Source organism: Mus musculus, chromosome 3 (genome assembly GCF_000001635.26).
Source record: "Mus musculus strain C57BL/6J chromosome 3, GRCm38.p6 C57BL/6J".
Lineage (NCBI taxonomy): Eukaryota > Metazoa > Chordata > Mammalia > Rodentia > Muridae > Mus > Mus musculus.
This window is the reverse complement of record NC_000069.6, coordinates 34057211-34083230: the sequence shown is the minus strand read 5'-3', so window position 1 is coordinate 34083230 and position 26020 is coordinate 34057211. Positions and strand designations below refer to the sequence as shown.

General features: G+C 38.1%; 2 protein-coding genes across 10 annotated transcripts in view; one reads left to right on the top strand and one right to left on the bottom strand.

Moving 5' to 3' along the window:
* Nucleotides 1-1876: 1876 nt before the first annotated feature.
* On the top strand, nt 1877-25951 carry Dnajc19 (DnaJ heat shock protein family (Hsp40) member C19). 4 transcript variants are annotated; one of them, NM_001026211.2, is made up of 6 exons: nt 1877-2045; nt 2949-3000; nt 3074-3147; nt 3947-4026; nt 4386-4456; nt 25117-25951. In NM_001026211.2, exons 1-6 carry the CDS (start codon nt 2043-2045, stop codon nt 25308-25310), a joined length of 474 nt encoding a protein of 157 aa, NP_001021382.1. In that variant the 5' UTR covers nt 1877-2042; the 3' UTR covers nt 25311-25951. The 4 variants fall into 4 exon arrangements, with proteins under 4 accessions (NP_001021382.1, NP_080608.3, NP_001273902.1 ...); NM_026332.4 differs by lacking the exon at nt 25117-25951 and adding an exon at nt 5707-5946; NM_001286973.1 differs by lacking the exons at nt 2949-3000; nt 25117-25951 and adding an exon at nt 5707-5946.
* Nucleotides 13251-26020, bottom strand: part of Fxr1 (fragile X mental retardation gene 1, autosomal homolog) — a 49923-nt gene continuing 37153 nt past the window's right edge. Inside the window, exons 12-18 of one of the 6 annotated variants that reach the window (XM_006535401.1) lie at nt 25150-25207; nt 25000-25062; nt 21200-21403; nt 18912-19112; nt 18177-18257; nt 14979-15070; nt 13251-14314 (exon numbers count right to left, since the gene is read on the bottom strand). In XM_006535401.1, coding sequence (XP_006535464.1) covers nt 14144-14314; nt 14979-15070; nt 18177-18257; nt 18912-19112; nt 21200-21403; nt 25000-25062; nt 25150-25207 — 870 coding nt within the window. In that variant the 3' untranslated portion in view covers nt 13251-14143. Of the gene's footprint in view, nt 14315-14978; nt 15071-18176; nt 18258-18911; nt 19113-21199; nt 21404-24999; nt 25208-26020 lie in introns of all 6 variants that reach the window. The other 5 variants (NM_001113188.1, NM_001113189.1, XM_006535400.1 and 2 more) reach the window with 5 other exon arrangements.

Below are 26020 nucleotides of genomic sequence, written 5' to 3'. Positions count from 1 at the left end.
AGAACCAAAAAGCCAGACAGCTGGACTTTATAAAAAGTTTTAGGATGCTGAACCTCGATACACACTACCAGCAGAGTAAACATGCATCACATAGATGGGAGAAATAATAGCACACCATATAAATGAGAAGTGATACCCAGAACACACAGAGAACTCCTGAATCTGAACAAATAAAAATCACTACCCAAAAAAAGGCAAGGGCAAAAGACTTGAATAGACATTTTTTCCAAAGATGCATATACATATTTATTAAGCATATAAAAAGGCACTCCATATTATTGATCAAAAGAAACTCAAGTCAAAAGTCCAATGAGTTACCACCTCATACTCATTAGGATGCCTGCAATTCAATAAAAACCCAGAAACTATCAAATATGGATGTGGATCGAGGCCCTCATCCACCAACTACCTTCCCTTTCAGGAATATAACAGTAACTACATTGCTCACCTTTCCTTTGCTGTGGCAAAATGACTGACAGAATTACCTCACATTGGAAAAATAACTGGCTCACAGTCTCAGAGCTGACAAGGCATAGTCGTCTGATCCCATTGTTTCTGGATGTGTGGTGAAGCAGAACCTTAGGATGGGGAATGTCGGACCTACCAGCAGAGATGAATGATGGCCAAGAAGCAAAGAAAGGGAGGAGCTAGAGACAAGAACCTGCTCCGCATAACTATGATTCAGCTACGTCCCCATCACCTCCCACCATCCACCAAGCCAAGAACCAACTGATCAATCCACTCATCTTCTTAGAGCCTTTCGATCCAGTTACCTTCCCAATACCCTACCTCTAACACATCCCTGCCATGAGTTCTTAACACACACACACAAACACACACACACACACACACACACACACACACACGAATCCATGCATGAGCCTCTGAGAGACAGCTCAGATTCAAAGCACGACAAGTGAAAGTCCAATCCTCACAGCATGCCTGGATTTCATGTCTGCCCACCTAGCCAGGAGAAAGGAATAAGTCTCTGCCTAGTTTCTGTACATCCATGCCCACAGACATGACACTCCCCACAGCTACACCACAGAAACAACCCATGAGAAACGGAAAGATAAGCAAAATATGATACATTCACACAATGGTCTTCTGACAACAAAGGGGAGAAGCTTGGGGAAGTAGCAGGCGAAGACTGGCAAGATTAACAGGAATTCATTGACAAAGAACAGCTACCTTAGTTTCTAGCTTCCCTTGGGGTCACATATGGCTTTTATATTCTCACAACTTACAGCCTTTATGCAAAAAGACAGCTCCTAGTCACTTTCCTTCTAGTCAAGTGCATTTGCCATGCTTAGGCCAAACAACCACATGCTGTGAGCAACACAGGTACAAGAAGCTCTTTTAATTACACAAATAGTAAGTCAGGCTAAAACAGGAGAGAAAAAATTCATGGTGAACACACAACAGGAGCTGTATTTTTAGTGAACAAATCTACATAGCCTGAAGCAGACATCAGGAAGGAAGATGGAAAAAAAAAAAAGACTGGAAAAAATCATTTTCCATATCGTTTCTGATGTTTATAGATCTAACTACGTTCCAAGCCAGAAGAAGAAAGATGTCTCTGCAGGCCATGAAGATCAGCCTTGTGGCTTCTTGACATCTACTGGCGACAGCCCAGGGTAGCAAAAGATGCACAGAAGACAAAATAAATGCCTCATGTGAAAAACAACGCTACTTCCACGGGGTGGGCGGAATAACCTATATAAAGCAAAGTTAGGGAGATAGGTTTTAGCGGGAAAGCCTGTTTTAGGGCCGGATATTGGACTTGCAAGTCAGGAATCCCGGGCAGAGGGCATGGCCAGTCCCGCCCCAGTCCGACCTCTCCGTCAACCGGAGTTGGTGAGGCCCTTTGTGCGGCACTTTGTGCGACAGTTCCGACGCACTTTACGGCGCCGCTGCCGTGTTGCGCGGCGCTAGTGGAAGTGGCGGCATCGCTGGCTCGGCCCTGTCGTTCTCCACAGCTGTACCGTGGCGGTGGGCTCGCGCTGGGATGAGCGCGCGGTGCCGAGCCGCGGAGTGGAGTCATGGTGAGTGGTCGGCGCTGACGGGCTCCGAAGGGGCGCTGGGCGGATACGGAGACTGACCTTTACTCCGGCCTCCGGTGGCTCCAGCTGACACCCCTTATCTGCTTGCAGGCAGGCACACGTTTGTGCCTCCTAGGAGGTCGGGCTGTTACCCCACTACCATCTCCGCACTCCTCCCCTCTTTACGGTGGAAATACCTTATGGGATCAGGGAGCCTTTGCAAGCACTGTTTCCAAATCCAGCAGAAATCTTATTTTCACCGGTCTTGTCTAAACTAGAAAGGGGTTCCAATGCCCAAGGGTTAAAGTTCTCTTCCATGGCTGAAAAATCACCATCTTACTGTTGTGGGTAAAGATGACTTACCCTTTTCTTCTTGGTGAAAATCCCATACTCTGACAATAAATTGTGGATAAAAATTGCAGTAGTTTAATTTTTTTTTTTTAAACAGGGTTTCACTTTGTAGTCCTGGAAGTCCCAGAACGTACAGAAATTCACCTGCCAATGTTTCCCAAGTCCGGGGACTAAATGCAAGCCGCCAATGTGCACCACGTCCAACTGCAGTAGTTTTAAAGACATATTTCTATTAGAAAAAAAAATGTTTCTTCCAGCAGACCCTGTGCTGCACTCTGTAAAGTCCCAGTTGCTTAGAGAGCTAGTCGCAAATTCGTGGGCAGCCTGGACAATTTTAGCAAGACTCCACCTCAGAATAAAAGTGTTGGAACTTTGAGAAAGGCTGGAGTTGTAGGCACCTTACCAGCATGAGACACACACTAGGTTCCATCCCTAATCCTGCCCCAAAAGGGAAAAAGAACCCACCTTTCACCAAAATGAAGGTCGTAATGAGTTTGGCTGCGGAATAGGTAGCAATTAAGAGTAGTAAAGACTTGCTCTTCTCCTCCATTACAGGCCAGCACAGTGGTAGCAGTCGGGTTGACCATTGCTGCTGCAGGATTTGCAGGTTTGTCTGTGGGTTGGGGGTGGAGCAGACTGGTTATGCATGGATTTGCTTATTCTGTTGCTTTTGGTTTTAGGCCGTTATGTTTTACAAGCCATGAAGCATGTGGAGCCTCAAGTAAAACAAGTTTTTCAGAGCCTACCAAAATCTGTAAGTGAACCTTCTTGCTAACTAACTTGCCTGTATTTGAAGCCTGGAGCTTGCCTGTAAGGTGAATTCCACAGGTCCATGGAGCTCAGTGTGGAGTTGTAAACCTTGCAATGGGCCACACTGGGAGTTGGTTTTCACATGTGACAACTGAGGGTGGGTGGCCTTTGCAGATTTAGAACGATAGCAGGTAGTTAGCAATTAATTTTACTACATATACTGTTGACCCAGGTTTATCTGTCCAGCTGCCTTCCCTCGTGTTTTGTCACATAGGATAGCTTTGCAGCGATGTTAGATAACGGCTCTGAACTGGGTGTAAAGCACAAAGCTGCTGCTAGTCAGGACTTTGAGAGGCCATGTCATGGAGCTTGGGCAGGAGCATAGGGCCTTGTTGTACATGATCTCTACTAAGGTTAAGATTCTGATGGCATAAATGTCCCTACCATAAAGTCTTATTTTAGTTGTTGCCTTGAATCTTTTCGAGATCTCCAGGTCGTCTTTTGAGACCTTTTGAAACTCCTGTTTTACGGGGATCAAGTTTCTGTCTGGAATATGGATGAGAGTGGCTGCCATTCACTCATCTCCCCTCCCCCCCTCCCATCTTATGTTCTCAAGACACTGTTCCAGTTTAGTTGCAAGAAATGGGTGTTTAACACATCTTAAAATAGTTGGCTACCCCTGGTCAAGCTAAAGTGCCTTGGGAAGTACACTTGTACTTCCCTGAAATGTACCACTTCTTTTACAGATTTAACCAACTTCCATTTACTTCATTAATCTTTTCTTCCAATTCAATTTCTTTCAGGCATTCGGTGGTGGGTACTACAGAGGTGGATTTGAACCCAAAATGACAAAACGGGAAGCAGCATTAATATTAGGTGTAAGGTAAGATGTCTACTCAGTTCTGAGATGTAGGGTAAGGTAATTCCTAGTAGTAATTGAGAATGAAGTAGTTGCTGGGGATAGAACTCACACGTGTAACACTGGGACAGTGCTCACTGCTGCCTGGAGTAATCTAAAGTCTACTCTGGAATGCAAACTAAGCGTTGAATGAGGGTTATGATGTTAACTACATCTAAAGCACTTTTGGTTCTTACGAAGCACATTTTACTGTCTCACACACAGCTTCTCAGTTGTGTTGCTTTACTGTTCTCAATGTTTAACTTCACTTCTGTAATAGTTCATGGTGTTTTGTTTTCTTAAAGCAAACTAAAGCAACAAGTATGTTTTCCTTTTCAAATTAGCCCTACTGCCAATAAAGGGAAGATCAGGGATGCTCATCGCCGGATTATGCTATTAAATCACCCAGACAAGGGTAAGCAACTTTTATTACTATACTGGACTGTTAATGGAATAGCTAATTCTTGGTGTTATGAATGTCTGTGTGTGAGCAGTTTCCCAGTTGTGGATCACATTGTAGTGTCTTAAGTGAAATTCAGTACATATGGTGACGTTCTCTGCAGTGACACCATGTCTCACCAAAATAAAGATATAATGAACAACAATGTAAGAACTACTGTGATTTGGCAGGAGCGGTAAACATTACTACTACTTTTAGGTTCTGTGTCTATGATAGAATGTCTTCCAATAACGGGTTACAGTTCTGCTAGATATTTTGGTTGGTTTGTTTTTAGGCCATCCAAGGTTGGCCTAAACCTTATGACCACCCTCCCTCATTCCCAAAAGCAGAGCTTAAGAAGCACACCCCAACTCGGCTATGTTTTGAGTTTTACTTTTTAGGTTTGCATTATTTTTGTTTAGACTCATAAATAACCAAGTTTAAATTTTAATTAAGAAAAACTTAAGGGGCCTCTTAATGTGTGGACACTTGTGACAGAATACTTATTTGGAAACCTATGAGCTGTATTTGCTTTTATTCAAATACAGACTTCAAAGTAGCTTTAACTGGTAAGAACAGATTCTTTAAGCAGACCACAAAAATCTGTTGTCATGCACATGAAATTTAAATAGAACTGTTTAGTATGTGACTTCACAATGTAAAGAATTTAGCTTGCAGACCTCGAAGTATTCTGTTCTGGATGGTAGTAGAGTCCACATATACACATTCTACCAGAATCCTCTTGATGACCCCTCTTTGATAGGGTTAGGACCACACTGCTCCATCACTTTAGTAGACAGCAAATCTAGATGACATTACAAAGAGTCAGCTAATATTGAGAGGAAAACTGAAGCATTATAGAATGGTACACAGATAAGTCTTTCAACATTAGCTTAGAAGCCTATGGGAAGAACAGTGGATTATATCCACATATGCAGTAATGAGTAAGCATAGAGTTCTGTTAAGTGTGTATGTGGGAGGAGCCAAATCCTATTTAGACTTCTGAAAAAAAGATTTCTGAAAAATGGTAAACTTTTGTGTGAAAACATCTCATTTCCCATCGATCTGATATTTTACCCTTTAATTTTGAGACATATTTATAGTATCATAGTTGCTTCTTAATGAAGATACCATTTCTGTTACACCCTGGAATCCTTGAAATGCTTCTGACAAGACTTAGAATCTGTGCTCTAAACTGTGTCTCCCCCATCCCCTTTCTTCTATAGGAGGATCTCCTTATATAGCAGCCAAAATCAATGAAGCTAAAGACTTACTAGAAGGACAAGCTAAAAAATAAAGTAATCTGATGAATTTTAAGTCCATTAGTCTACTTATGAGCATGTTTTGTAATAAAAATGCCTCAGAGCTATAACCCATGAAAATTGCTTGGCAAAAGCTAAATCAGTGTCTTGGTATATTTTGTTCAAACTTAAGGATTTCAAGAATTATGATTACACACATTAGACTATAAATGCTGTTCATTGCTGACTTAGCAAAGAAATTTGGCACTTGTTATTTTTCCAAGGCTAAGGCCTTGCTCTGAGAATACCCCACTACAGTCAATTGAGACAGACATTAACTATTGAAAATGGGATTCTCACCTTTGGGAGGTAAAACTCAAGGTACAACTGGCCCAAGGTACTTGAACACTGTACTTTAGGCATTTTCACTGGGCAATTCAGATTTTGATAAATTAAGACAATTTAAAAAAAAAGAGAGAGAGAGACAGTCTCAATTATTATATAGCTCTGGCTGTCTTGCAACTTGCTATGTAGCTCATTCTGGCCTTGAACTCAAGAGATCCACTTGGCAGTAGATCTCTGTCAGCCCACCCAGCTACATTAAAGCTGTAATAGAAACCTTCCAGTGTATAGATCCTGTCAATTTTGTTATTTAGCTAGTCCCTTGGAAATACTTGATAAGCTGTTCCTTTGTTTTGATTTTCAGTTATGACCAAGCTTATGTGACTGTAAAATTCCCTCAATTTTAAAACTTGAGAGCCAAGTGTAACACACACCTTTAATCCCAGCAGTTAAATGCTTTTGATTTTCAACCTCAACCATTAATATTTTACATACTATAAACCACCCAAGTTAGACGGCCAATACTAAAGTATGTAAGCTGACCTGTGCAGGTCAGGAGCTAAAACCCCTAGCCAGCGGCCCCTGTAGCACTTAACCTGTCAGCACTTTACACTGTGTGCACTTTGAGCTAATGTCTCGGCTTGCAGAGATCAAGGTGTTTCGATTCACTCAAGGTCACTAAAGGTTATTTCCTATCATGCACCCTCTCGTAAAATCCTTAAAGTTTGAGTGTGAAGAAAACTACAGATTCTAGAAATTTTATGTAACTAACTCTCTCAAATCCCCCCCATGCTGGGGGGGTGGGGGGGAGGTCCAAAGGTATGTCTCATTCTTATTCACAGCAAATAAAGAAAAAAACTGTTCCTAGGGGAACAGGTTGTGAGGCTCTCTAGTCACATGCTTCTATTTGAACAAGCCTTATGTGTTTTGTAATAGTAAACTTGGAAGCAGTGTAGCCCAACTTTGTCATATACAGCCTTTCTTGTTTTGAGAAACATAGTACTTAACCACTATAGTTAGGAGGATTAGAGAAATTACAAATAGGAACACAGCACATATTCTAATGCCTTATCTGAACACATGGCATTAGAGATGACCAGCAAAGCGTGTTGAGTATTGAAGTTTTATGTTAGCAAGCAGGTAAATACACTTTAGGAGTCCACAGATGAGGAGGATATCCAAAGCATTATGGCTTACTAACCTTTTATTTGCCCCTTTGAACTAATAAAATTTAAAAAAAATTCAGAATTACAAATATGGCTCATCCACTAAGCCCTGCCCAAGTTTGATCCCTAACACCCATATAGCACCTCAAAATCATCTGTTAACTCTAGTTGCAGGGGATCTGATACCATCTTCTGGCCTCCCTAGGCACAGTCTACACATGGTACAAACACACACAGGCAAAACACTCCTACACAGATTAAATTTTTAAATGTTTCTATGAATGATATGGCAGAGTTGGTTACAATATAAAAGCAAGTTTTTGAAAAATATTATAAAATGCCCACAAGGAGTCACTCATTAACTGCAGAAAGGACTGCATGTAAAGCTATGTGTGCCTGTTAGAAGACAGGTGTGTCAAATCATTGAAAGCCTTCCTACTAAGGAGCACAGCCAATCATTCTTTGATAGTAATTTTAATTTTCTCTAGGCTTACATAACCTTTTCAAGTTGAAGACTGTATTTGATTAAAAGCTACTAGGCATAACATTTAAGAGCTCCATATTAAAGGGCTGTTAAGATGATTTGTAAAAGACCCTTCTTAATTCTATTTTCTTAAGTGCTTTGTTTACCACAAACCAAAGTTGAGTGAAGTGACTTCTCCAGGAGACAAGGCCCAGTGGGAAAATCGGATTCTTTTTCAGACCCAGAGTTCCACATTCCTAGTTTCTGTAGCTTTTTTTTTTTTTTAAAATTCTGATGTACTCACCTAAGCATGTTTCTTGGTCATGCATGTTAAGCATCCAGTTGGTTTTTGCACGAACATATTTAACATGCGGAGGATAAACTAGGCAAGCACTTGCTACAGTTTCTACCAGAAATTATAATTGGAGAGAATTGTAAATGGCGACAAAGAGATAGTTGTAGATCAGTGGCACAACACCCCAGCACATCTGGGGCCATGGGCTTCAGAGAACAGCAGGCCAGAAGCTAACCTGGAAAGCTCTCCACATAAGTCCTCAAGCTTGGTTTCATTGGGACCTAAAGTCTTAGGCTGGGAGGGGGACAAACCAGTGAACTCCCAACACACTGCCTGTCTCCAGTGCTGGGGATTACAAGGCAGCAGTCCAACATCTGACTACAATGTAGAGACTGAACTAGCTCATGCTTACATACATACTCTTGGCAGAGCTTGTTCCCAATCCCTAGGTAGCTGAGCAAATTTTGAAGAGCAAAAGGGTTACCATGGTGGAACAATTAACTCTGGGCCTGGATTTTCCATTTCATCATGCTCATTTATAGTTTGGTTCCTGGCCACAGCTTACCTTTGAAGTTGACATTACTAGGATAGAAGCCGTAGCTTACTCTCTAAAAATTTTACTACTTTGGTAATGCCAACTAGACCAAGTAGTGCTGAAAGACAATTATCTTTGACTACTATTGATTTTTAGCAAATTCCCCAGCCTTTGACCATTCTGCAAATGAGAAGGAATACTTAAGGAAGCTGGAACACAAACTACCCCATTTTGTAAACTATTCCAGAAGGCCCATGGTTGTATCTGAGACCTTTTATATCTGTAGATTCTAAACCACTGACAAGTACAAGGGGAAAATACAATGAGCTGCTGCTCAACAAGGTAAGAAACTACAGCCAATGAACAGCTCAGTGGGTAAAGACAACTCGCAAGCCTGGCAAACTCAAGTTACTAACGGAGAGGATGGAGTGAAATCTCCCAAAATGTCCTCTGGCACAAATGTCCCACACTCATCAAAAAATGTATTTAAAAAAATAAATCCAGGAAAAACCCTAAACCCGCGAACTGCCATCCTTTAAATATGCCCTACCTCATATCTTACATAGCAAACAAAAATAAAATGAGAAAATGTTTCACTTCAAATAACTGATAGTGATTTGGGGCCAGACCATAGTGCAGTCTCAGATACAAAAGAGAACTTATAACACATCTTCTGGTGATGATCACTATAAAGATTGTTTTCCAGTTCAGAGACCCAACATTAAATGTCATCATATTCATAGAAGTTATGGGATATTTACAACTTCACTCAAGTTCAAGTAGCGTATAAACAACAGCATATAAAGCAAATCACAGGCTAGGTTTTAAAGATATTTAATATGCTCAAGTAGCTAAGACACTAGAGCAAGCAACCCTGAGCGCAGGAGATATCAATGCCCTTACTTTCCTTGCCTATCTGCTTAGAGCAGACTGTTGGCCCTAAAGATGGGATGCTAGTGCTTCTCTTAATTCCTCTACCCCAATGATAGGCTGAGCTATGGTATGGTGTAGTCTGGAACCTATTAGTAAGTGCTGCCACCATAGAAGTATCCTTGATGGTGGAATTAAAATAACGTTTCTTAAAAAGTACCAAATCAAGGCAAGATGGCTCACTGGGTGAAGTACTGATTGCCAAGCCTGAGAACCTGAAGTTACCTCAGAACCTACATACAAGTCCAAAGGAATGTAGGTTTGGGGTAACAAATACTAATTAGCTTGTAACTAGTTTTTGTTTGTTTAGAACTACAAGATTAGTAAACAGAACAATTTTAGTAATCATTATGGTACAACTACCAAAATAGTTAAAAATAATCCACTAAGTGACATAGCGGCAGTGGGGCTAAAGCCAACTGATACAGGTGTAGGAAGGCTGCCAGGCTGAGAAAGAAGGGAGCCAGTTTTTGTGTTGAGCCTAACAGGAACTATCAGGGATGAACATACCCAACACACCACTGTGAATCCTTTCACACTCACAAGGTTATGTTATGGGTACATAAGGTTAAAATGCATCTCTAGATTCCTTACATTAACATCTGAACAGCAGGAGGTTAGCTAGTACAGACCTCCTGATTATAGAGAATAATTGACAAAATTATGTGCTTTTCACCTATAACATCTCAAATTTTCAAAATGAAGAATTAAGACAATGGACTTTGGGAAACCATAGTCAGGTTTGTCTGTACTTTCAGGTACACGGAAGGGTAGGACAGAATCCTTAAAAAGTCAAAGCCAGGGAGCTACAGAGATGGCACAGCAGTTAAGAGCACTGACTGCTCTTCCGAAGGTCCAAAGTTCAAATTCCTGCAACCACATGGTGGCTCACAACCATCTGTAATGGGAAATGATGACCTTTTCCGGTGTCTGAAAACAGCTACAGTGTACTTACATATAATAAATAAATAAATCTTAAAAAAAAAAAAAGTCAAAGCCAGTGAGCATCTAAGTCGATCGGTGCAGCCAGGTGGGCATGGTAGCTCGATGCACGAAGACCTGAGGCAGGAAGGTTACTGGGAGTTTAAAGCTATGTCAAAGCCTTTCATGCACAGGGCCCTGGCCTCAACCCCTAACATCACCAAAAATGAGTAGTATTTTAAAATGGCATTTTGTTACAATTCACATGTACCTCCATCATCCAGCTTTGACGGCTAACACCAACTCCTTCCCGAATTCCTAGTGTTTTTATTTAAAATGTATAATTAATTTGACAGAAACTGTCAGTAGTTGACCATTGTTGAACCCGAAGAGTAATAATTTAGAATAAATAACAATTAAGTTTAACAGGCATGTTTCAACCAATAGTAAGTACATACTTTCAAGTTAACACCACTTACTCAAAGACTGCCTATATCAAACTGGAATTGATTTCAACAGATTAATGCAAACTCTTGCCATGTATTAAACAGGTTAGGAGCAACACCCTGATTAAACAAACCTGTTAGCAGGTAATGAAATTGGTGTGGGGGACTCCAAGCCATAAAAAAAAAAAAAAAAAAAAAGCACATTAAGACTGGATGAGATTTTAAAATAAGCATCCTATCCTTTTCAAATTCTACAAAGCTCCAAGTAATAAAAAAATGTAATCCTCCTTTAAAGACATCACTTGTGCCTTCCCACATAGCCAGTCTCCTATTTACTTTTCCTTAGCACACACACCAAGTCTTTAGGAATGCTAATTAGGATTTCTGAGCCACAACAAAATTGGAATGTCTGCAGAGGACATACCAACTTTTCCAGACTTTCCTCAGGCTATATAATGGCCAAGTCAAGTGGCAGTCAGCTGTAGCTGCTGTTTTGGCTTATGGGTGATGGAAGGATGCAGAAGAGTAAACCACCTAGTGCTTCTCCCCTCTCACTCAGTGCCTGATAAGCTTGAGTTCTTCTGCTTTAAAAGCCCAGTGTCATCATCTGCACTTCTTAAAAGTAACTCATTTCAGCAAGCTCCCTTGCTTTGACTCCACAGCACCTAAAGTAAATCACTAAGAACCCACTGGAGTGACATGCTGCTGAATTCCACATTAGAAACTTATTTGCATTCCCACTTCACTCAGTTCAGGTTTATATGGAATCCCATGGTGTCTACATCAGTGCTTTGAGCTGCACACATCCTTTTCAGAATACACTTTTCTGATTTCACATTTTGTGTAGTATGTGCATGGAAAATTTAACCAGGCTGGCAGCCAAAACACCAGAAGCCAACCTAAATCGACATGTTAGCCCTGGGGAGGTGGCTTTTTACTGACACTAAATAAAACTGACTAATCCATCTGTAAGAAAAACAAAAGCCCAAAACCTTACAATTCTTTAGTGCCTCTTTGGGTTAAGTCACTGAGGGGTTATTTTCAGGTAATGAAATCTCAGCTCTTAAAAAATCCTTACCAAAACAAAACAAAAATAGCTGGGCGTGGTTGTGCACGCCTTTAATCCCAGCACCTGGGAGGCAGAAGCAGGTGGATTTCTGAGTTCGAGGCCAGCCTGGTCTACAGAGTGAGTTCCAGGACAGCCAGGGCTACACAGAAAAACCCTGTCTCGAAAAAAACAACAACAACAACAAAAAAAAGAATCCTTACTAAGTCCTATCCAAGTGTCTCAGCTGTACTTGATCTTTAAGATAGTTTAATCTTTATGACAAGAAGATCTTGGGGAATTCTGATTATGGATGAAAATAAAAAGAATTATACTTTCTTAGTGTCATGTTTCCCAGCCTGGAAATTAAAACTCTTTGTGGGCTAGGGATGTAGCTTAATGGTAAAACACTTCAAGTCCCAACAGACACAAAATTCTCTTTGTTACAACAACTCATGGTTAAATTTGTAACCCATGTACACAGAACCAAGTAATTAAAAAGCCAATTATTTAAATTGTTTTCAATACTTTGAAAGTGAGGTTTTGATATTTAATCTGCTATACCTGTTCTATACAGAGTGCAAGAATTTCACTGTACATCACTCACTTCAAAGTTCTACTATCTAGACTTTTTTAAAAAAAATCTCGTATCCGTGCATGTTAATATCAATTAGAATGTACGTGACAAGCTACACACATCTAATGGCCCGTTTGTAAACTATATGTGAATTATCCTTCATTTATAAAACAAGCTCAACATTTTTATGGACATAATTAACAAATTATGCACATAAAAAAACCTTCAAATGACACAAAGTACATGTCCAGTGGGAGCAGAGCCCTAAGTCCATAAATACACAATTTACAATCACGGAAGTATACGTAACTTATACTTCCACCTGAAAATGCTTAATAAAATTAAGTCTTCCGAATGAAAGCTCTTTAAACTTTTAATTACTGATTTTCAATCACTGGTACGAAAACCTTCAAAGTCATTTATCACTCAAAAAGCACATTATCGGCCTATTAAAAACTGCTTACCATAATTTAAAAATAGTTTTTAATAAAGAACTAAAGGCAAAAGTGAAAAGCTTATCTTCTGCCTCCCATATCTTCCACAAATTGCCTTTGATTAGAATTTAATACAAAGATGTTTCTCTAATGGCAAAGACATTATACATTTCCTAAATCATTTACTAGCCAAAACCTTAAGTGTTAAGATTCTGGAGGGTTCATTACAAATGATTAAATGGTTAGATTTTAACACTAGATCTGAGAAACAAAATAAATGCTTCTGAAAAGCAATCAAAGAATGCTATCTATTCTCGGCCTGTAAGTACTCCTACCGCTTTGAAACAATTGGCATAACAAGTAGAAAGTTAAAAATCAGCAAATGGAAGATCAAAGTTTATTTTACTACCTGCATACAAAAACATATTGCACATCAAACAACCAAAATCAAAAAAAGGGGGGAAGAAAAAAAAAAAGAAAAAAAAGGTAGAAAGAAAATGTGAAAAGTACTCTACTGAAGACTAAACATGTAGTTTATACAGAATAAACCTTCTGGAAATTGATCTTTTCAGTAGTTCAGGTTATGTCTGAATGGACATGACTAATCAGCTTAGTGTTTCAACTAAAGCTATGTTTGATTTTTAAATACTGTACACTTTAATAAATAAACCAAACAAAGCCTCAATGTAGAACAGTCACTGCCAATATCACCCAGTATCCCTGCAGATGAGTTAACATGTATTTCCAGTGGTCTGCAGAATTGCCTCTACAAACAGCATTTAAAAAACACATTAAACAGACCAGTTTCCAGACTAAACTAATGAAGAAATTACAATTCAGTGCAAAATATTTTAGACTGCTTCATTCTAGTTTTCCTCGGGTGAAGAAGTGGTTGCATATTATTAAAAATGTAACAAAAGCAGCTAATGCTTTCATAAAGAATATTACGTTAGGGACCCCACCCCACCCACCTCCCCCCATCTCTGCCATATTTTGAAAACAAAATAACATTTCCTATAGCCAGCAACTTTTTTTAATGTTACATATACTATTCTCAAGGCACATCTGATGATATATTTTTAACACAGTAGGTGTCAAAGTATGTTTAACATATGATTTCTTCAGGATCCCTCCCCTTTCTGAATTCCAAATGGAGGAACTGAAAGTGCGATGTAAGACTGGCGATCCGTATTCTATCTTTGGCAAGCTTGTACAAGCACTATTGTAACTGTAATGTAAAAGAACTGTAAACTAGGAACTTCCTTCAGTTATGAAACACCATTCAGGACTGCTGCTTCTTGAGTGCTGTCTTCTTTTAAGGTCTTAGTCTTTTCTTCTCCCAGAGTACGCGGTAGCTTAGGAATTTCATCGCCAGAAGCGCTAGTTGGACCATTTATTGCCTTTTCTGAAGGACCATGCTCTTCAATCACATCTTTTGCCTGTCAAAGGGAGACAACTTTTTCAACATCTTTATAAAGAAATCTGCAGCTGAGGAGGAAAATAACTATAAACATTAGCTTTTAAAAATAGGATAACTTTCATATGCCTTAAAGAAAGTATTTAATACTTAAAACAAATACCAATGCACTCCAGTATCAGGGTTTTAAAACTACGTATTATTTCTAGTGCCTATGAGTGCCCACATCACAGAAAGCACCTGCACTGTCCAATAAAACCTGTACCTAGTATTATGACCATTGGGAAGTTCACCATATAAATGGTGTAAAAGAGTCAATACAGCAAGCAGAACAACAATCAGCCATTTTACTCACCTTTTTGAAACTCACGTATAAATCACTGAAAACATTTAATACAAATGAAACTTAAAAGGTCTATTCCCACTACTGACAAGAAGTACACACAGCCTTCTAATTATCAATCAAGTAAATACTAAAGTGCTATCTATCTGGCCAATGTCTTAGGCTCAAGCATGCATATCTTCATTTATCAGGGGCCTGGGATAGAAACAAGGATCTTCTTTAAATATCATCTCTTAAGGGAAACAACTGACCATACAGCAATTAAGTAAAAAATAAATAAATCTAAACATTACGAAAATCATAGAAAAAGAAACAAAAACCCTACAGGTTAAATTCTCCTTACCATTTCTTTCTTGTTTTTAGCCAAAGTTTCCCTTGGGAGGTTTCTTTGTCTGCTCTGAGACTCAGCTCTAGAAATATAATCTGCAACTGTGACTGTTAAAGATGAGAAAAAAATTACAGGTGTTGAAAAATATTTCTAAGTTCTATTATGGATAAAGAATAATTTCACTATTAAAGTAAACTAGTGGTGGGTCACCCAATTTCAAAATTTTACGCTGGGTACCCACCTCCGAACAAAAGCAAAGCTTGAAAAAAATGTATCTGATTTTAGTACTGGCAATAGAAAAATCCTTTTCAGCTGGAACCTGAGGAAATCTAGACTAACGTCCTTTTTCCCAGGAATCCAGCTATCTCCTGGTTTATCTAAGGTGGTGGGACGAATGTGGTGTAGCAACCACCACCACCAACATGCACTTCGAGTGCAGTGCTCTAAGTGCAGAGTGCATCTGCAGCAATGGGGGATGGGGCAACGGTGACTCAGATCACAGTGCGGGGAGTAAAAGTTTGAAAGCTTTGTGTTTTGGTTATATCTCTGCCCCAGAAAAAAACAGCACAATCAAGGTGTTCAAGTGTGTTATTTTCTGTTTCCTTCCTAACATTTCATGGTAGACAGTATTTAAACCATCTGATGTTCTGACTTGAAGGAAGTACAGGCACATTAAGACAATAAAGCACAATCCTCAGCATGTGGTGGACACAGGGTGGGAAAGGAGCACTGTTACTAGAGATGCTGTCCCATCAACTCTGCTATCTTGCTAGGTCTGTAACATGAGATTAATCAAATAAAGTGATGACCCTATCTATCATTCTAATAAACGGCCTCTGTTGTATTAGTACAACACTGGCCTCAGGTTTTGAAACTCAAAATCCTAACTTTTTATTATTTTCTATCGCAAACTAGATTTAAGAAAGCCCTAAATTAAAAGTAAAAAACAAGTCAATTTTACATTATTTTAAGCCACTGTGTGTGTGTAGAATTGGTCCACTAGATTTATACCACATGCAACTAACAAAATAAATACAGTAAAGGGCTGAATTGTATTTTACAATTCATTCATCTTAATAATGCATGTCCTAACATAAAAACTGGAGAATTTTCTACTAACTCATTACTTAGTGAACTTTAAAATTTATTAAGCATCTTGAATCAAAACTTTATGAGAAAACTATAGATATTTGAAATCTAAAGCTGCTTTCCTTCAAAGTTATAAGGAAATGTTCATAATGAAGCCTTTAAATAGCTTCTCATTTTAAAATCACTGCCAAAAAATGTACAAACATGTTTAGCACTCTGCTGGGGTATTAGTCTACTCTACAGGGTGACAGCACTGTCCTGAGAATGACTGTAACCACAGGTGGGAATAACATGCCAATGAATATGGTTTTCATGGTGCAGATCTCAGTTGACACCTGAGAACGGCATCTACTTCAGGACGCTGCTGCACAAACAGGCATAGTGCTCAATTTAAATGTGTGCAACAAACAGTTCTTAGGCTCTCGCTCATCTATCCCTATACAGAAAAAAACACTTTGTAGTTATTAGTCCAAAGTTTAGCAAGTGACACTTAGTTCTGTTCCTTGCCCCCAAATAAAAGAGAGCCAGTTAAGAAACTTGTTTTATAGTTCTTATGTAATACAGACCCTTAAAATTTAATAGAAATTTAAATTTCAAGAAAAAAAATCCAAGCAATTTTATGGTATAATCGGGACCCTGGGCTTAAGAATCAGTTGAGACCACCAGAGTGTCACATTGTCTAAGTAGAAGAAAGACCACTCAATGGTTAATGTACATAGACATAAGAACGAGAAATTTGAGCCAAAGGAAAAACAGCTGTCTCCCTGGATTGCTGCTGGGAAACAAGAAACTCTGGAGAAGAAGGGGTTGAAATAAAGGAATTTGAAAAGAGAAAACACAATGGTTCCTAAGAACAGTAAAAACAAATCAGATATAGTATGCAACAGCACATCACTGTTAAAATTACCAAAACTCCAAATTATTCATTTTAGTTAATTCCATTCAAAATCATCTCTTTTGGAAGAAATCCTGTTTTGATATTTTTGTGTCTGTACATTTAACCATGATCACTGGCTTAAGTTAGATTGAAAGTCATTCCAAGTTAGTGAGCCCATACTAATAGCCTGAATTTTCTATCTTGCAAAAAAAGTAGGGTCAAAAATCTTCACTGCTGTGCTACTTTCAAAGCTGAAATTTATGACCTCTTCAACTAAAATACATCTCTAACATTAAGAAGGAAAAGGAATATAAAGGGAAAACAAATTTTCTGGACACTAGCTTTGATAGTGTACAGTTTTTACATTTCCTTCTATCTTTTAAACACAAACTCTTCATGATGGGAAAGAATACCCTTTACTAGATTCCCAGGTCTCTACAACCTCTGCAGTGCAACATTTACAATGTACATTATTTGGAGAGGGGGGAGGGGGATAGAGAACACACATGAAAGAGTATGTTTTGGAAAGAATGCAAAAATTGGTTGGTTTGAAAGGGGTTTATTTCTACTATATACAATTTCTTCAAGGTGAATATACAGTGATTCTCTGTACATAGGAAATGAATTGTGTTCAAAGTAATAGACATAGCAAACAAGTTTCTTTCCAGTTACCAAAACTTGTGACAACATAAAATACTGAATGAAACTAAGTAAGTACTATTTGAATGGTTAGTATGTGTCAAAGAAAAAGCACCACACTACATTAACACAAAAACATTAACATGCATCCTCTTTTAAAGAAAAAGACACTTCTACATTTTATTTTAAAATTTTGAGTATTGTAATTCCCACCAAATGAAGAGCTCAATCTATAGTAAGCAGGCACCATGTAAAAAATTGCCTAGTTTTGCCAATCAACCTCAACACAATTCACACCATAGTCCCTGCAATGGCAGTTCCCATCTGAAAGCTGAAGAATCTGCCAGCTGAATAAAAAGTAAAGGTACTGAAATTCTGTCCATGTAAGAAATTAAGACACAACATTAGTTCACTTAAGACTAGATACTAAACATTTACACTGGGAAGGAAGAATGCATTTTCTTGAGCAGCATTATTAGTTGAATAAATTATGCAATGCAAATTCTGAATGTATACACACATGTGAACATATAACTGTATTTAGAATGCAGACACATGACATTTTTTTCATGCTTGTGACCTGACACCAACAGGCCCACTCAAGTTACCTGGCTGTCTATCTTCTGCCTGACCCCTGAAACGACGCCTGCGGCTACGATTGCGTCGCTGGGGTTTTTTTTCACTATCATCTGTAATTGCAAAGTTTACCATCAACTATTCTGACAAAAAATAAACAAAAAACAAACAAAAAATTTCTTTCCTTATTTAAGGAAGGGAAAGAGAAACTTTTAATTAAACATCAAAGATAAAGCATATACAATACTGACAAAGAATTATACACATTTTTTGCAGCATAAAGCACTGCCCTCTGGAAATTAAGAGGGCTTTAATAACTCATAATAAAGCAAACTGCCATGTAATTGAAACAACCACCATCATTCAGAAATATAAGATATCTCTCCAACATTACCCTGGATCTCAAAGCCCCTTATTAATAAATGCTAGGTTTTTGCAGCCCCCATAAATATGTACTATAATTTTTAAAGGGGGAGGGACTAAAACAGTTAAGTTTTGTTTGTAGACAGATCAACTGAGTATTTAGGTTGATTTAATGGTATGAAAGGGCACCTTAAGGAATCCTCCCAGTTCAGATAGTCTGACAGATATGAAAATGAGTGCCCAAGATAGCAGCCATATCCCTCATTTAAAGTAAACACTAAAAAGAAAAGAAAGGAAAAAAAAAAACCATTTGTGAATTCTATACAAAAAAAGGAAAGGCTTCCTCCATTATCAATACAATGCAACCACACACACTCACAACTCTTCCCTAAGTGCTTACATACCTAGCCCATTCTCATTAACTGAGGCTGTATCAGATTCAGTCAGTCCATCCATCAGAACAGCATCTTCATCAGTCCTCCGTCTACGAGACCGCCTACGACGGTTAGTACTGTGGTGAGATTCGCTGGCGTCAGTGTCTGCAGTCTGATCGGATTCTGTATTATCAAGTAAGCTGTATGGATTGCTGTCTGGATCTTTGAGCACTATATTCATGTCAGAGGCAAGAAATATTCATTTAAGAGGACATCAGTTAAGAATGCTTCATCTACTGAATGAACTACATGTACTAATACCCCCAATAAAATATAGGTCTGAAATTATAAAAAAATTCTCTTAACACTAATTTATCTGGAAAGTAGTAATGATTAAATAAAACTTTAATGAGAACGAAAATTTGTAAAACAAAAATTATGCTTACTTCATAAGTTTCCTAATGTTTCCTTTGAATTGTTTACAAAAATAGTCTCTCTACATCTTCAGATGAGATCAAAATTACAAAGGAAGGGATGTATATTAAACATGTATGGTTCTATTTTTTCCCTATTGCTCTGCCTCAAATAAATGTAAACTGTTTACATGGCATTTTCACAGTATTAGCTATAGATAATCTAGAGGTAATATAGAATGATATAAAAGCATGTGCAAAGATCACTAATATATTTTTCATAAAGAATTAAAAAAAGCAAAACCTTGAGCATTCTTGAGCTCAGTCCCCCATGGCTAGTGAAGGATGACTATATCAGAAATCACACTACCTACTAATTATGGCACTCATAAATTAATCCTACTCAGAGTAGAAAAAATAAAAACCAAGAGAAAGAATGTCATGATTCTAAGAAAACCATTGTTCCTTACATTGCTGATATTTTGTGCTATTAGATTATCCCAAATAAAAGAAAATAAACCATCTGCACCCAAGACCGAAGTATGAACTGAAGCAACCAAAACAAGTCTATACAGGCATCTAAATCAGGCTGAAATTGTACTGGCTATAGAAAGGACAACACTGAAACACCTAACTTGTAATCCAACTTGAAAAACAAACCATGGGGTGAAGTTAGAACAGAACAGTGTCAAGATGCAAATGCAAAGAAAAGTGCCCATCTTACCTATGTGCATCTACTGCTTCCAACATTCAAACTACAGAAGAATTCACCTAATCACGATTACTCCTAAGTTTTCCTTGCTAAGTTAGCAAGCTGTGTCTTAGCAAAAAATACTGCGTTTATCTATTAATCATGAACACTAAAAAATATATTTACTTTGCAATTCCACAAAATAATTGTTTAATATTACAGTATAGAGTGCATTTTAATACAAAAATTACTTTTCTGAAAAAACTAAGTTAAAATTTCCTAGGGCCCAATGAAAATTGTAATCCAATTAGAGCCAAAGTCTTCCCTTCATTTTATGCTGATTTGTTCTAGTTTCTGTACATTTACATGTATTTTTAATATGCACAGACTATGCTAAGATTAAAGATAGAATTTTAGATGAGACATTTAATCATTATAAATATTGAATGTGACCTTCTTAAAGGACAATTAATAATGCTAACACACAATGTTTTAAAATAATCTAGGCCATGTATTCCTGGAAACCCTCTCCTTTTGCCTAGTCTACTCAGAAAGAGAACTCTGTCAACAATTACTATTCCATGATAAAAAAAAAAATAGTCAAGTGATCACAGCCAACATATGCTTGAGCATATGAAGTCTTTAGTCATCTCTACACTGTATCTATGAACATATGATGTACCCACACACACGCACATGTGCAGATGCTCACAGATCCACAAGAGGGTACCAGGTCCTCCAGAGCTGGAGTTAGTGTTGTGAGTAGCCCGTGGTGGGTGCTAGGAGCTGAATTCTCTACAACAGCATTAACAGTTCTTAATTGCTGAGTCAACTCTCTAGTTCCTCTATATGACTCTTTATGGTTCAATTACTCAATAAATTTTTCTTAGGAACTGAGTCCACATCTGTTTCTTTCTTCAAAGTGTAGCAAAAATTTTTGGGAAAACAAGGAAAGTATTGCCTAATTGTCAAAGATCTCAAAAGGGGAAAGGATAAACATGACTCTCAAAGCCTGACCTCTTAAGGAAACCTTCACTGGGAATTACTCTACACAACACTTACCAAGTTAATTGCTATACAGTCTACTATTTACTCTAAGACAGTAAGCGGAATCACAAACTTCCAAATATATATGGCCCTGAAAGAAGGAATAACCTTTGTCGGATTATACTGTTTACAAAGCATGAATGCTGATGTAGTATATAAAAGACTACCAGAACTGATGGAGGATTTGCCACCACGTGGTCCACCACGACCTCGTCCCCCAGAAACACTTCTGCCTCTTCCTCCTGGGCGTCTCCTGCTGTCTCGCTGATGTCGAGTCTCTCGATCATCTTCTCCTGCCAATGACCAATCACTCAGCTCATCTTTACGCTCAGATTCTGTTTCGGAGGGGTTAGACAGCTCAGAATTTGTACCTTTGGGGAAAGACAATAAATATAAGCCAATTAGAAGCACATAAACAGAAATGCTAAAAAGTTTTTAAAACAGTATCTGCTAAGCATCATTTACATAATTAAGTATAGTAACTGCTCCAAAGAGAGCAAAATTAAAAGTAAACTTTAAATTTATTTTAAATGTAATTATCAGATTCAGCTAAGCAATAAGAGAAAATGTATACATGAAAATGCAGTTAATAAAGTTTTCTGCCAATTTTAAAATTGCTAGCTTAAATTATCAGTATGTTAGCCAATACCTAAAAATTAACATTTAGAAAAAACTAAGTTTTAATCAATAGTTATTTCCATTATTTCTGACTTGAGTATTTTTTTTTCTCACACATTTTAATTTCTCTCAAATCAGAACACTTCTTGTAACTGATAATCTTAAGAAAAAGTTAGGAACGTACTTGTCAGTTATATGTTTTCCTATTGCCTCAGATTAGCATAATGATGTTTCTGAGAAAATAGCTACTACCTAATAGAACAGAAGACACTGACTACTGAAATGAAATTTACATAATTATCTCCTGCAGAAACTGACTTCTAAATTCACACCAATTTAACTGAAAACAGAATCCCTCCCCTTCTTATTGCCATGTGGTTACTTTTCTCAACATTTTCCTCTATAGATCTATAGTGAAAAGGTCCCAAATGTCTCATAATGTGCAGAAAATTCCTTTTTATGATACATTATTTTGAAGTTTAAGTGGCTAGACTTCCACATATGATTTCATGAAATCAATGTATTTAAACTACACGAGCATTTGACAGTAGTAGTAAAACCCTGACACAGAAGTTATAAGGTGCAGGAAAAGTAAGGATTCTACCAATACAAATGACAGCGCGGAAGATGGAAAACAAGACAGTTTGGGGGGGAAAAAATCCAGTTTTTCATTCAACTGTTTGTTGGAATGAGATCTCATAGAAGAGAATAAAATACACATTTAACAATGATTTGTTTGAATGACAAAAACACTTAATACTGTCACTGTTGAAGTAGACAATTATCTAAGAAATAGTGAAAATTTGGGCTAAAATGTAAAGGTAAATCAGTCTTAAACTATTTTATCTTACCCAGGGATAAAAAGCAAGGAAATTACTCTTTAAACTTAACCTAAATTCAGTGGGGTTTTTTTTGTTTGTTTGTTTGTTTTCCCCGAGACAGGGTTTCTCTGTGTAGCCGTGGCTGTCCTGGAACTCACTCTGTAGACCAGGCTGGCCTTGAACTCAGATATCCGCCTGTCTCTGCCTCCCAAGTGCTGGGATTAAAGACGTTCGCCACCATGCCTGGCTAAATTCAGTATTTTATGAGACTAATATCTCACACACACAACATTGTTGATGGACTGGCTAATATTCATATTTCATGATCACAAAAAGTCAAGTATATAAGGCTAACCATGAGATGAGACGATTGCCCTAAAATACTTAGGTGGGCCCCAACGGGCTCATGGGTCTATAAGACCCATGCCATAAAGATGGCAGAATGAAGACTGTTACATCAGTGGCAATTTAGACCAGAGGCAGGCAGTCATAAGCCTGGAAATGTCAAGCAAGCAGGTTCTATCAAACTTCCAAAAACAAAAACAATACAGCACCTGCAGTCTAAGTGATGGGTGTGAGGTTAGCCCAGTGCGACAATGGTCAGTTTTACAGTAAAAAGGCTGTGCTGGTCATGCCTCTAGGTTGCTATACATTAGTGATTACTGCACTGAAAACAATATAGCCACTTCAACATCTCAATCTTATCATACAAGCAGGATATAAGGAAAGAAATCACAGAAAAGCTTTTAAAAATGAGCCATGACACTCACAATCACAGCTTGCTGTTATCTAAATTACATAATCAGGCTTTTCTCTACAACTTCTATCTATCACTCTTATCAAGATGCTTCTGACCATTTTAAATGGTCATTTGATTAAAATGTACATTAAAAATGCTTTATTATAACCAAGACCTGATAAACTTCTAAGATTCAACTAAATTTAGCACAATTTTAGAAATGTTGTACTAGTATCCATTTCTTAAAAAATGTTAATACTGCCCAGTCCTTTTGAAAAGTGCTCAAAAACAGCTGTAATTAAATTCAAATGATCCTTTCTCTCAAGTTACTTCAAAACTACAATGTTTCTTGTTCCACAAACCTAAGCCTGCCACCTGTAAAGCATTTTCTGAACCAGATTTCAGAACCTTTGCCATTTTTCCATCTATTTATTATCTATTCTTCAGCCACCTTACCAGAGTGCCTCCCTCATCAATAAGCAGAGGCATCAGACACTAATCAATCTGTTCAATGGCTTTTCACTCCTGCTATACAAAAGCCATATCTGATTGTCAATTTATAATTTTTTTGGGGGGTGGGGGGTGGGTCGAGACAGGGGTTCTCTGTGTAGCCCTGGCTGTCCTGGAACTAACTCACTTTGTAGACCAGGCTGGCCTCGAACTCAGAAATCCGCCCGCCTCTGCCTCCCAAGTGCTGGGATTAAAGGCGTGCGCCACCACCACCCAGCATTAACTACTAGTATTAGATACACTTTTGGAAATACACCACTAGCTTGCAATTCTTCATCTTTTACACACTCAACACTATATTGGAATTTTATTTGCAAACTTTAATACAGTGTTTATGAAAACAAAAATACACCGAGAAAATGAAATACTTGAACATAAAGTTGCAGCACTAAAGGGAAGGGATACTTTAGCCTTCCACCTGTACAATGAATGTAAGAAAGTACAGGTGTACATCATCAGATTCCTTTGTTAAATGAGAAGTATGGATCTGAACCTGCACCGTGCAAACCTGAATTCACCTCTACTTTCTGTAAATGCTTCCTACTTTGGCCTAGGTTCATAAGTATTTTCTCAAAACAAGATGAACACAGGGAGAAGAGAAGAAAAGAACAGAAAAAGCAAATGAAGAGGGATGGGCAGGAGATCAGGTCACAGCTAATATCCAAGTCCAAATGGAGAAAGATGGAACAACTCCAAAGCTAAACAAGAATAAATGAGAATTTATGATTAGAGAATTGTTAACTACCATAGGATCCACTGATCTGTTCCTACCCTAGGCCCCAGCTTCCAAATGAAAATATAGCTTATAAAATGTTCATGACAGGTTAACTATATCTCTAAGCCTTCATCTTGAAGAAATGTTACTAAACAGTTACATACAAGGTACTAAAACACTCAAACCAGCAACATCAGCAAAGCTGCTGAAGGTTTATTATATGCAACACTGATCTAGTGATCAGTCTATTACTTTTCATTTGTGCTCATCTTATAGATAGCAGTAGCACACTAGGAGTCTACAGAAAATGTATGAAACCACATTAGTTGGAACATAAGCCATATTCCCATTTACTCTTTACACATACTTGTAACCTACCGTAACCATAATTAAAAATTATGCATTAGGTAACTATTTGCAAGCTATACACCTTTCACTGTCACTAGTTTGTCACATCAATGGGACATACACCTTAGAACTACCTTTCAGCCAAAATGTATGCAGCATCTAAACTAGAACCACTCCCACACACACTATACAGAAATAAATCAATGTTCTTTTTACCATAACCGGAGGTGTAATTAGGGCCCCGACGACCTCTGCCTCTTCCACTATAAGACCTAGAACCTTGTACAGAAGAGACGGTACTTTCATCAGTGGCATATCCTTTCTCTCTTTCAGGCCCTCTGGTGGAAGAAGGTCTGAAACCCATACCAATCTGTCGCAGCTGCTCATCAATCTGCAGACGTTCCATTCTTAGTTGTTCCACTTCCTACGATCAAAACAAAAACCCTTTTACTGTGTGTGTGTGTGTGCACTCGCGCGCACACACAGGCATTCATACACCTGTCAAACCATGTGAGACCACCATGTGAGATCACCTTTACCCACTTGACCCATCTTCCCTAGCCCACATCCTATACAGGTTTGATTTGTGTGTTTTGGCCTAGAGCTGGAACTGTACAATCTACACAAAAGGAAACAAACTATGATCTTTGAAATCATCTTCTCATAAAGCAGAATCGTATTCACAAGGTCATTTGCTGGTCAACTCAAGGCACACTTTTCAGTATATACAAACAGTATATACAATTCTCTTTCAAGTAGCTGTTTTCTATTATAATAACTTATCTTTTATCGTTATCTAATATTACCAAATACTGTTTTTTAATTTTGTATGCTTGTGTGTACATGTGTGTATAAGTCTATATATGCCAACATGTGTCTGTGGAGATCTAACTATATAACTTCAAGTAGTTGATTCTGCCCTACAATGTGAGATGTATGTATGTGTGTGTGTGTGTGTGTGTGTGTGTGTATGTAAGCAAGCTTGCCTGCAAAAGACTTTATGCAAGGAGCCAGCTGACTAGCCAGATACTGTCTCTTTAAACAAGAAGTTAAATATTCTATTAACGGTACTATTAGCAAGCTACTTTATGTAAGATTAACATCTTCATTCACTACTGAGATGGACAAGCCGTCCTGATCATTTAGAAACTGAAGTCCTGCAACCTGTGAAGGTAAGCAATCTAAACAGAGCTAATGGCTGGGAGGAAGACTACAGAAGATAAAAAAGCATTTGCTT

Coding starts and splice junctions, on each gene's coding strand:
- Dnajc19 (NM_001026211.2), top strand. Junction 4,027..4,385: donor GCATTAATATTAGGTGTAAG/GTAAGATGTCTA, acceptor TTTTCAAATTAG/CCCTACTGCCAATAAAGGGA. Junction 4,457..25,116: donor ATTAAATCACCCAGACAAGG/GTAAGCAACTTT, acceptor TCTCTCTTTCAG/GCCCTCTGGTGGAAGAAGGT.